Source organism: Chiloscyllium plagiosum, unplaced genomic scaffold, assembly GCF_037043375.1.
Source record: "Chiloscyllium plagiosum isolate Xiang-an unplaced genomic scaffold, Cpla_swu_hap1 HiC_scaffold_17, whole genome shotgun sequence".
Taxonomy (NCBI): domain Eukaryota; kingdom Metazoa; phylum Chordata; class Chondrichthyes; order Orectolobiformes; family Hemiscylliidae; genus Chiloscyllium; species Chiloscyllium plagiosum.
The window spans coordinates 49937247-49949987 of NW_028270155.1; the positions used below are offsets into that span (position 1 = coordinate 49937247).

Consider the following 12741-nt stretch of genomic DNA (forward strand, 5'->3'; position numbering starts at 1 on the left):
TTGTTGATGACAAAAGCCATCAATTTGCAGCAAGAATGTGATTGGCTCCTGGTAGCTAAACAGTTTGTGGTGAAGAACCATATTACCAGAAGCCTTCAGACCTCCAGAAAGATAAGTGGTGTGTCTCTCCTTGCAACATAAAATACCTGAAGCGAGTCAGTTATTTTCTCCCACCTGTTGTTGGAAAGTGTTGTTTTTAACCAATACTCACATACAATTTATTAGGAATATAATAGTTATAATTTAGAAATATGTATAATTTGCAAACCAGTCACTCCGCTTCCTGAAAGAAAGTGAAAAGTGTCTGGAGAAGAGAGATTGAAGAATGACAAGTCCTAGCTTCTCAGTGAACTTTGTGGACAGGGATAATTGAACTGCCTTCCCAATTTTTCCCTCCATCCAGAAGACGAGTGTAACTTTGCATGTTTGTGTAGGAGCAGTTTTACAAGGGGTTTAGATTTTTAACTCGTGGAGTTATGTGACAACTGTGGTTAGTTAGAATTTATTTATTAGTAATAAACAGTCATTCTTGCTAAGTACAAAAACCTGGCCCATGTTTTCTATTAACCCAGGTCTACAAAGATAGGTAATTGGAGGCTTTGTATACTTTGATAAAATCTTTAACTTTTGAGATGACACTAGGAAGAGTAGGGCTTGATTTCTAGCACGGTATCCCAGTTAGGTGTGACAGCATAATGGTATACAAACTGTATAGTGAGCACAAATCTATTTAATCAGATTAACTAATTGAATTGTTTTCAAAAGGCAAGTCGAATTTGAATTAAAATACTTGTTTTTCCTAACTGTGGCTTCCAATAGAAAACTGATTTGGATTTCCAGAGGAGGTGGTATGTGGTAACTAATCATGAAGCATCATTGCTTTACTTACATATGTTACATAAAGCAATAAAATATATTTAGGAAAAGATATTTGATGGTGGATGTGTCATAATTCATATTGTGATAACATTTGCTGTACTTCATTGCTGGGATCAATACAAATCATTGCAGTAATCATATATTGATGTTTCTAGAATATACTCCATTTAAAACATTTTATCCCCATGACTAGAAGCCACAGAGGCCATGAAAGGAGTTAGTCAGCTCCTTGACCTTAGCAGCAGTACTGAATCGATTATGGCTGCAAAAGTAAGTCATGGAAAGGTTAACACTTGTTGGTCAAAAATGCAATTACAATACATTAGTGTTTTTGTAAAGTATTAAGGTTACAATAAGTTAATTAGCAGCAGTTTCTCATCCTGAGCTTTTTTGAAGAAAAAGGGTTTCATTGATTCCCATATAAATTTTGCAAATACTTAGTACTGTTTGATAATCTTTCCCATTTTCTCACAGACTGGAAGTAATTAAGCTGTCATATTATAACCACAAAGAGGGAGTGGACTGTATATGTGAGTACGTTAGTTGCTGCAACCTTTTAAGATATCAGCTAGTGAAAAGGCTTGAATATAAACCTAATTTTACATGCCTTGTTGAGCTTGCAATTGGTGTTGGCCCAAAACCTGACAACCATCTAATGTTAACTAAGAGTTGAAACTTAAATACATCTTCGTCTTACACAGTTACTGTAAAAAGACTTAGTAAAAGTTTGACAATTTTGAATTCACCAAGATTTAATAGATAGTAAAATTAATTTTTTTAATCTTAATTCCTTTCATGCAGTCTGTTTCAGACCACTTTGGCAAGACAGTCCCATCGTAGTTCTTTTGAAACTATTATCTCTGTTTATTTTATACAAATTTGAAATCAAATGGCTTTATTATCTATTTGTATGTCATCATAGGCTTCTCACAGTTAAATGGATTTGATAAAATAGGAGGTGAATGTGGATGATTAATTTCAAATGCAACACTGCTTGATACTTTTTATTTTACCGGCAGTACTCGTCGTCTTTTTGCTTCAGGCAAGTAACTGCATCTTATCTGTCAGCAACACTCATGTGAATTAATCATAATTCAATAGGCTACCTGATCAAGATGCAAGATGCATGTTTGATAGAACAATCAGATTTGTCTAATCTATCATTAGTTGACAGCTGCTAGAAGCTGAACACTAACTTGGCTTAACACCTGTTTTTGATCAGTTTGCTGCAGCCTTACTATTAGAGTACCATCCTTGATTACAGCATGAGATTCAAAAGCATCTACATATTGATGTTCAACAAAGAACAATCGCTTGTTTCAGTTTAACACCAAAGTGTAGTCATCTCTGTTGTTATATGTGAAAGCAATTTTCAGAGACCAGTTGTAACATAGTCATCTTTGTAATTTCCCCAAATAAAAGAGATAAATAAAATTGTCTGACAAATTTGAGAAGATGATTTATGTGAACAGATGTAGTAATTGCTTTGGGCTGGAAGGGTCACTAGGATAGAAGGGAGATAAAATAGGAAAAAAACATAATAAATTACATGAGAGGCTGTGTAAAATCTAGTCATACCTACTGGCACGCACATTAGTCCTTTCTCTTTTTAAAAAAAGGGAGCCCAGTTACACAATCTTAGTGCTATTTACAGTACTGCTTGCAGCAGTTAGCTCAAAGTGATGTCATAAATGAAAACTTTCACAGGATATTGACATATTTTTCTTGTTAAGTAATGTTTTTCAGGAAGAGATACAAGATACAATAATGACTCCTTTGACTCCCAGTAAAGCTAGAGACACTTCAGTCAACAAAACCATAGCATAAGGGGAGAGGGGAGAAACACCTGATGTTTTATGACAGGTAACACTTGACGTCTATTTAAGAAAACCTCCGCTTCCTCTGTGACTATACAAGTGAAAAATGTGGGCTAAGAATATAACACATTAAAAATTAAAAAGACAGCCTGGTGACATTGTGGATTATTAGATTGACCTGCTGCACCACAGAGATCAGAACCAGAGTCCCACATGATGTGTTTCCTGATCTCAGCTAAACTCCTGTGCTAACTGGAGGCAAAGGGGGACAGAATTGGTTTAGGAGAACCAGCTCACTATATATATATCTCTTAAAATTCCAAATTTGTTCAATTACTTGTTAAATTACTTCTAGCAAAAGTAATGGGAAAAAAAGGCTCATTTTTGACCCTGGAGATAGGAATTATAAAGTTACCAGTGAAACTAACCTAGAAATGAAAATACTTTGAAAAAGGAAAGGTTAGTTTTTAATAAACTTGCCCAAACAGCTCTCTGCCTTTTGCAAGTCTTTTTATTTGTGTTTTTATGATTGACACTAGAGGAGTGCACATCATTCTCGTCCCACTACTTCATATATCACAACATAAAGGTTACATTTCGAGTCACCAAGATGACCAATGAAATATCTTACCTACAACAGGTTTCAAACAAAAACATATCAAGCAGAGTTCTCAATAAACACAGTTATGGATTTATAATCAAAACTCTTTCAATAAAGATGCAACAATTGGTTAATATGCACAGTCAGTAATATAGAATTATGAATATATTTCAATTTAACTATCCATAAGGCACACTCTTCAGAAAACGAGGAGGTAAAGAAACAAATTTATCAGCAGAGATTAGGTTTCTGAAACAAAACAAAAAACTTTGGCCAATGGATTATTCTTGAAGGCAAAATGGGAAAGCGTAAGATGCCGATTGCTGTGATGAACTGGCATGTGTGAGCGAGTGACTAATCATGCGTAGTTATCTCTGAAATCTTGCAGATACAACCTGCTCGGGAAATATAATCTTGAGATGTTCTTTTAATCACTCTTTGTTTCAGAAAAGCGTAAAATTTTCACCCTGAACTGATGTAAAAGTGTTTTGTTTTTCAGAAATGGGAGAAATCAGCTGGGCAGCTTACGGATAGCACACTTTTCTCCAATAGAATCAGATAAAACAAAGAACCTCTTCCCACTGACTGGCTTGAAGAGGCTCTTTGTCCCCTAAAGCTGCTCCCTAAAGCAAGTCCCCTAAAGCTGCTTTATTGAAGTCTTTATTTGCCCACTTTACTCCCCACCCAGTAGGCTTTGCAGAAAAGTTACCACCTGTCATGCATTTTTCAGAAACTTTGTTAAAAAGAAGTAGCCCAAGAAATAGTGGTTGCATTGGTGATCATCTTTCAAGACTCTGAAACAGTTCCTAAAGGTTGCTGATGTAACCCAGCATTTCAAAAAAGAGGTAGTGAGAAAACAGGGAACTGTAGATCAGTTAACCTACATCAGTAGTGGGGAGAATGCTTGCGTCCATATAAAAGATTTAAGGCACCTAGAAAAAAGTAACATGATCAGACAGAGTCAGCATGGATTTATGAAAGGGAAATCATACTTGACATATCTACTGTAATCTTTCAAAGATATATCTGGTTGAGTTGATAAAGTGGACCCAGTGTTTCAGCAAGCTTTCATGAAGGTCCCACATAAGAGATTAGCATGTAAAATTAAAGCACATGAGACTCAGGTAATATACTAACATGGATAGAGTACTGTTGGCAGATAAGAAACGAGCAGTAAGAATAAACTAGTCTTTTTCCCAGTGGCAGGGAATCAGTGGGGATCAGTGCTTGAAACCCTGCTATTTCGAATATCCATATTGACAACTTATCTAAGGGTAATAAATACAATTATCTCTAAGTTAGTAGGTGACACAAAGTTGTATGGAGGGGTGATCTGTGAAGAGGATGCAGAGATATTGATTTGGATAAGTAGAATGAGTGGGCAAATGCATGGCAAATGAAGTATAATGTGAATAAATGTGAGGTTATCTTTTTTGGTAGCAAAAACAGGAAGACATTTTATTATCTGAATGGTGATTGGTGAGGGAAGGGCAGAAAACAATGGAACCTGCATGTCCTTATACACCAAACACTGAAAGAAAGTAAGTTTGCAGCAGGTGATAAAGAAGCCAAATGTATGTTGACCTTCATAAGCGATTTAAGTGCAAGCATAGGAATGTTTTGCTGCACTTGTACAGAACCATGGTGAAACCACAACTGGAGTATTGTGTGTAATTTTGGACTCTTTATCTGAGGAAGGATGTTGTAGCTATGAAGGGAGAGCAACAGAGGTTTACTAGACTGCTTCTTGGGATAGCAGGACTGTTTGAAGAGAGATTGATTTTTAGGTGTATATTCACTGGTGTTTAAAAGAATGAGTGGGGATCTCATGGAAATCTACAAAATTGTAACAGGACTAGACTGCATAAATGCAGGAAAGGTGTTCTTGATGACTGAGGAGTACAAACCAGGGGACAAAATCTGAGGATATGAATGAGGTAGGCCACTTTGGACTAAAATGAGGAGAAATTTCTTCAACCAGAGAGTGGTGATCCAAAACATTGAACGCTGCCAAGAAGGAGTTAGATATAGTTCTTACGGCTAAAGGGATCAAAGGGTATGAGAAGAAAGAGGGAACAGGATGATCAGCCACAATCATATTGAATAGTGAAGCAGGCTAAAAGCGCTGTATGATTTGTCCCTGCTCCTATTTGTTATCTTTCTGTGTTTTTAAAAAAATCTCTAATGTCTACAATGAAATATCAATTATCTCTTTTCAAGAAACCACTCCAGAAATGTCCACAAAAATTGAAATACATTCCTTTTCTCATTGTACACTCTTAACTTCTTTATACTGTATTGAGTCTTTTAATTATATTTGGATAAATATAGTCAGCGTGTTTGCAGAATAAGAACAGAATACGTACATTTTATCTGGCCTTAATTATATCTCTGCCGTATTAAGTAACTTAAATGTTTTTTCCAAAACATTGTAAAAACCAAAGTTCCATTACAACATTATTAAAGTAATAGCCAATAGCTGTAATATTGGATTCTGTGCCAATTTTGACACCTGAGTTCACAAATGTAATAAATTGGTCATTTTTATAAGCACAAGGTGGGTTTCCTCAAGAGTGAAATGATTATTCTTGACTAGCACTTTTTCTGCATCATCTGTTTGCCCCCTTTCAAAATGTACCCCTGAGAAGAGCTGTGATATCAGAAATTGCAGAGGGGTTTATAATGCATTTCCTGGCATTGCCATTCAAGGACAAGTAATGGAGCTGACCAGCCTTGATTTAGGTGGTGGGCGAGTGCAGCAAAATTAGAACAAGTGGCAAAAGTAGATTTTTAGTAGCATGTTACATTTCAAGCATTGCATTGAAATATTTCAGGCTTTTAATCACTTTTGTGCTGATATGTCATTCCCCTTTCAGAACTAAGTGTTAACATTTTTGCAGAGTCACATCAACACTACTTCATGTTTGTGTAATCTTTAAAAGGAAATCTGATACCAATAATGTTAATCTGAGCTTCTTTGGCCACATTTGCAGAGTCTTTTTTTAAAAAAAGAATGGGCTCACAGTTAAGGATTTGTGAGAGATGAACAAACTGTTATGACTTTTTGTGCACTTATCTTTATGATATGGGTGTGTCGCTAACACCTGGGTAATGCCTCTGGCAAGGCATGCACTAATTTGAAGACGACAGTGTGTGCTTTTTCATGATCTGTGTTTGTTACAAATCTTCCACTGCTTTTAGCCTGCTCTTGTAATGTTTATCTTGGTGATACATGCACATTTGTAGTATCATGTCAAGTCAATTTTTGATAAGTATGTTGTTCTGTGATATATTGCCATGCATTAGTTTTTAGGCACAATAATGCTGAAAACTCTTAAGGCTATAAAATACATAGAGATTGGTTGTCTTTATTTAATACAAACCTGCAATAATTGTAGGAATGCACTTGAACAGATAGATAATTAATTTCTGAAAAAATGTCAATTAAATTTAAATCCTACAAACTGGGGATTGAAGACAATGTGTAAATCTTTGTATCATGGTTCATGCAATCATTCATTTAGGAGATCAGTCTAAGAAAACACTTAGTGAAAACATTCATTTCACGCAAAACTGATTATACTTATAAAGACCGTTATTGTCTCTAAGATAAATGTGGCCGTGAATTAACTGACTAAATAAATAATTACTTCATGTACATACATATCAATCCTGAGATGTAGTTTTAAATAACCAGGGCTGGTACTTTATGTAGCAAAAAAACTATTTGCTTTGTCAATGAACCTATTTTTAATGGCTAAAAATGGAGACTTATGAGGGAATCTGCAAGTCAGTTAAAGTGTTTGATATTGAACTACATAGTTGTTCCTAAGTGTGTAAGTTTGCTCGTTGAGCTTGAAGGTTTGTTTTCAGATGTTTCATCACCATACTAGGTAACATCATCAGTGAGAGTCTCTGGTGAAGCGCTGGTGGTAATCACTTATTTATAGGTCTTGGTTTCTTAAGGTGGATGATGTCATTTCCATGTTCTTTTTTACAAGGGAAGGTAGATAGGATCTAAGTTGATATTTATTGATGGAGTTCTGGTTAGAATGCCATGCCTCTAAGAATTCTCGTGTGTGTCTTTGTTTTGCCTGTGTGTTGTCCCAGTCAAAGTGGTGTCCTTCTTTGGCTGTATGTATTGAAACTAGTGAGAGTGGGTCATGTCTTTTGGTGGCCAGTTGGTGTTCATGTATCCTGGTGGCAAGTTTTCCTGCTAGTTTGTCCAATGTAGTTTTTTTTATAGTTCTTGAATGGTATCTTGTAAATGACACTAGTTTTGCTGGTAGTAACGAATGGATCCTTTCGATTCATTAGTCATTGTTTAAGTATGTTGGTAGGTTTGTGGGCTACCATGATGCCAAGGGATCTGAGTAGTCTGGAAGTCATTTCTGATAACACTTACTCAAAAAATTCAATTAGATTTGTGAGACAAGACCTCCCTTACACAAAGCCATTTGGACTATTCCCAATAGGTCTATACATTTCCAAATGTGAGTGAATCCCTTCCTTAAGAATCTTCTCCAATAATTTCCCTACCACTGATGTAAGGCTTACCAGCTTGTAATTTACTGAATTATTCCTATTGCCCTTTTTAAACAAAGGAAGAACTTTGGCTATTCTCCAGTTTTCTGGGACCTTGCCTCCAGCTAAAGAGGATACAAAGATCTAAATCAAGACTGCAGCAATTTCCTCCCTTGCATCCCTCAGTATCCTGGGATAGATCCCATCAGGCGCATTTGCACTAATGTTTTTGAAGAACCAACATCACCTCCTACTTAATATTGACATACACTAGAATATCAACATGTCCCTGTAATCTTACTACCAACCATGCCCTCCTCCTTTGTGAATACTGATGCAAAGTACTCTTTGAGGATCTCATCCACTTTCTCTGGCTCCACACATAAATTCCCTCCTTTGTTCTTGAATGGATCCACCCTCTTGGTCCTAAACATATATATAAAATACCTTGGAATTCTCCTCACTCAGACTTGCCAAGGATATTTCATGGCCTCTTTTCACCCTCATATTTCCTTGTTTATGTTCTCTCCTTTATATTCCTCAAGGGCCTTATCTGATTTCAGTTTCCTAAACCTTACGTATGTTTCCTTTTTCTAAATTCTATACTACCAAGCATTTATTCCAGAATTATCAATTGACCAGTTTAGTGGGATTTGAACATGGTCCCTGGATCATAAGATAGAGGAGCAGAATTGGGCCATTTGGCCCATCTAGTCTGCACCACCATTCGATCGTAGAACATTGGTTGGGCCTCTACATTGTCTAAGACAAGCCAGGAAATGGGAATCCTGTGCCAACTCCAGATAGCTCCTTACTGAAACTGTCAGACATCTGCTTAAATGCATTCAGCTTTAAGTAACCTCTTCAAAGTTTTATCACAATACTTGCGGTCTGTGAGTAATACTAACTCCTCACCTATGTTCCCTGTAATCTTTCCAGCTTCATGGGCCTCCGAAGTCAGTCAGTGACATAACTATAGTTGCTATATTCATCTGCTGTGCCAGTTGTACTGCGCGAGGTCGGTGTGTGGCAGCAATTTCTGGAATCAGCATGTTGACCCTGATCACTATGCACAATACCTTGGAGCAGCTATGTGCACATGCAATTTTTAGAGGAAATTGTTGTTCCCTCTAAAGAAATCTATTTCACTCTATATCCTTCCCTTTACAGGAGCACAGGTCTGTACAGCCATCCTATTCCAAAGACTTCAGGGAACTGCTTCACCCAAATTGAGAACTGAAGCCCAGAAGTCTCTCTCGGTCTAAGCTGTGGGTGTTTTCCTTAAGCTTAGAAAAAACTCAATTCAAGAAGCTTGTAACAATTTGTGAGGCCCTATTATTTACCTTGCTGGGTCACAAAACAATCTAAAATTAACAAAAGTCCACGGTGGTGCATACAAACCCATTCACTCTAAAGCCAGGGCTCATAAACTATTTTAAAATAAGCCTACCGCAACAGAATTACTTACAAGTTAATTATTATCTCCAGACAAATAGAAGTCCCACCTGGTTAAAATCTCGATCCAGAAAAGCAAATTTACAATAATTAACGTTTTAAAAATATAAATCCCACTTTTACATCTCACAAAACAAGAAATTTTGCAGAGAAATGTTTATTCTACTATATTAGGTTCTGTCAGGTAATTCTGTGTGATGGTTTAAGTTCTTTTTAGTTAGCACTACAGCGTAGTCAACTAAGAGTTTTGGTGAGGAAGTGAGGTAAGGTAACTAAAAGCACCTGTTGAAAATACAAGCTTGTGGTCAACTTAAAGTATGTTAAAAATAATCCACACAAGTATCTGACTTTATCCTATCAATTCCTGAAAGCACTGACTTATAGAAGCATTATTCAATTGCCGCAGTGGCATCTATTTCCTTGCCTGAACATAGCAACTATAGTATATCGGTGATTGAACTTGGAAAACCTAAAGTCCAGGAAAATTTTGTTACTGTTTATATACATGTTTTCCAGAAAACATGAAAGACTAGTGCCTGAATTTTCATCTCCCACTGCAATTTTGATTGGTTGTAGGCAGAAGTTAAATTATTTAAAGGAATTTGTTGAAGAAATAACATGGGCTGAACATAAAGGGGAGCCTGCTAATATACTGTACTTGGACTTTCAGAAGTCCTAGTCAACAATGTACCATTTAAAAAGTCACTGTGCAAAATAAGCTAATGGTGTACGTGGTAAGATATTATGATCATGAATTGAAGATAGGCTGGTTGGCATAAAACGGAGTATGTGTTAAATACTCAATATTTTATAAATTAAATGAGTGACTTGGATGAGGAGAATGAACGTGTATAGCTAAATTTGCAGATGACACAAAGATGAGTAGGAAAGTATGTTGTGTAAATAACACAAGGAGGGTATAGACAGATCCGGAAAGTTTCAGTGAGTTGGTTAGAAAGAAAAATCTGGAAGATGAAGTGAAATGTGGGAAAATGTTAAGTTGATCACTTTAGAAGGAGAAATAAAAAAGCAGACTGTAATTTAAACAGAGTGAAACTGCAGAATTTGGAGTTGCAGAGGGATCCAGGTGTTCTCGTGCATTAGCCACAAAAACATTAGTGTGCAGACAAGGCAAGTGATTAAAAAGACTAATTGTATGGTATCCTTTATTACAAGCAGAATTGAACATAAAATGGTAAGGTGTTACAGTAGTTCCCAGATGAGGTTCTCAGTTTATTCTGATTCCAGATTGAGTTCTCCAAATCTGTAAGCTCCCAGGTGAAGAAGGATGACCTGGCTCCCTTTCTTTATTCATTTACCATTCAGTTGGTTATACCAAAGGAAAAGATTTCCTTGTGGATGTCTTTCTTCCAGACCAAATTACTTTACGAATGTAGGTTTGCTCGCTGAGCTGGAAGGTTCAATTTCAGACATTTCGTCACCATACTAGGTAACATCATCAGTGGAGCATCCGGATTAAGCACCAGTGGCATGGCCCGCTTTCTATTTATGTGTTTAGGTTTCCTTGGGTTGGCGATGTCATTTCCTGCAGTGATGTCATTTCCTGTTCTTTTTCTCAGGGGGTGGTAAATGGGATCCAAGTCAATATGTTTATTGGTAGAGTTCCGGTTAGAATGCCATGCTCCTAGGAATTCTCATGCGTGTCTCTGGTTGGCTTGTCCTAGGATGGATGTGACAAAGTGGTGTCCTTTCTCATCTGTATATAAGGGTACTAGTGAGAGTGGGTCATGTCTTTTTGTGGCTCGTTGATGTTCATGTATTCTGGTGGCTAGTTTTCTGCCTGTTTATTTAATGTAGTGTTTGTTACAGTTCTTGCAAGGTATTTTGTAGATGACATTAGTTTTGCTTATAAAGGGTCTTTCAAGTTCATTAGTTGCTGTTTTAGTCTGTTGGCAGATTTGTGGGCTACCATGATGCCAAGAGGTCTGAGTAGTCTGGCAGTCATCTCCAAGATGTGTTTCATGTAGGGGAGAGTGGCAAGGGTTTCTGGACGTGTTTGTCTGCTTTCTTGGGTTTGTTGCTGCGAAATTGGCTGACTACGTTCATTGGGTACCCATAAAGGTGATTTTCCTCTGCTCTTTGTAGTTCCTCTGTGCTGTAGTGTGTGGTGGCTTGTTGAAATAATGTTATAATGCAGCTTCATTTGTGGGTGTTGGGATGATTGCTTCTATAGTTCAGTATTTGGTCCGTTTGTGTTGTTTTCCAATAGACGCTGGTTTAAAGGTCCCTAATGGCTGTTCACTCTCCTGCGACATCTAGGAATGGCAGTTTGTTGTTGTTTTCCTCCTCTTTAGTGAATTTTATGCCAGTAAGGGTATTATTGATGGTCTTGAAGGTTTCCTCTAATTTGTTTCTTTTAGTGATGACAAAGGTGTCATCCACGTAGCGGACCCAATGTTTGGGTTGGATGGTTGGCAGAGCTATTTGTTCGAGTCTCTGCGTAACTGCCTCTGCTAAGAACCCTGATATCGGAGATCCCATAGGTATTCTGTTGGCTTGTCTGTAGGTTTTGTTGTTGAAGATGAGGTGGATGGCAAGGTGTACGTCCACTAGCTTGACAACATTGTCCTTGCTGACCTTGGTGGTGTTTGGTGTATGTGTCTTTGGGTCTTCTAATAATGTAGTCAGTGTTTCTTTGGCCAGGTTGATGTTGATGGATCTGAGCAGGGCAGTTACCTCAAAGGAGACTATTATTTCATCCTCTTCCACCTTGGTGCCTTTGGTCTTCAGGAATTCTTGGGTGGAGTGGATGGAGTGCTGTGAGTCTTCTACTAAGTGTTTTAGTCTTTGGTGTAGCTCCTTGGTCAATATGTAAGTTGATGTTCCAGGTAGCAAGACTTTGGGTCTGAGGGGGGCTCCTGGTTTGTGAATTTTGGGTAATCCGTAGATGCATGGTGTGTTGGATCTGTCTGATTTCATTTTTTGGAAGTTGGTCTTATTTATTTCTCCAGATTTCTGAACTTCTTTGAGTAGGGCTGTGATTCAGCTCTCTCGTTGTGGGATCGGGTCTATCGCCACTACATACAGATGAGGAAGGACACCACTTCGACTGGGACAACATATCCATCCTAGGACAAGCCCAACAGGGACACACACAAGAATTCCTAAAAGTATGTAATTCCAACCGGAATTCTATCAATAAGCATACAGTCATCGAGTTGTACAGCAAGGAAACAGACCGTTCGGTCCAACCTGTCCATGCCGACTAGATATCCCAACCCAATCTAGTCCCACCTGCCAGCACCTGACCTGTTTCCCTCCAAACCCTTCCTCTTCATATACCTATCCAAATGCCTTTTAAATATGCAATTGTACTAGCCTCCACCACTTCCTCTGGCAGCTCATTCCATACATGTACCACTGTGAGTGAAAAAGTTGCCCCTTAGGTCTCTTTTATATCTTCCCCCTCTCACCTTAAATCTATGCCCTCTAGTTCTGGACTCC

At 37.6% G+C, this 12741-nt stretch overlaps 1 protein-coding gene across 6 annotated transcripts in view; it reads left to right on the top strand.

The window, feature by feature from the left end:
- Positions 1-12741, top strand: part of fto (FTO alpha-ketoglutarate dependent dioxygenase) — a 420844-nt gene that overhangs the window by 287920 nt on the left and 120183 nt on the right. For 3 of the 6 annotated variants that reach the window (XM_087995912.1, XM_043706995.2, XM_043706999.2), the window contains one exon: positions 1354-1409. The exons of 2 other annotated variants lie outside the window; for them this stretch is intronic. In XM_087995912.1, the coding sequence (XP_087852038.1) occupies positions 1354-1409 (56 nt within the window). Of the gene's footprint in view, positions 1-1353; positions 1410-1801; positions 1867-12741 lie in introns of those variants that run through there. One more of the 6 variants, XM_087995911.1, reaches the window with a different exon arrangement.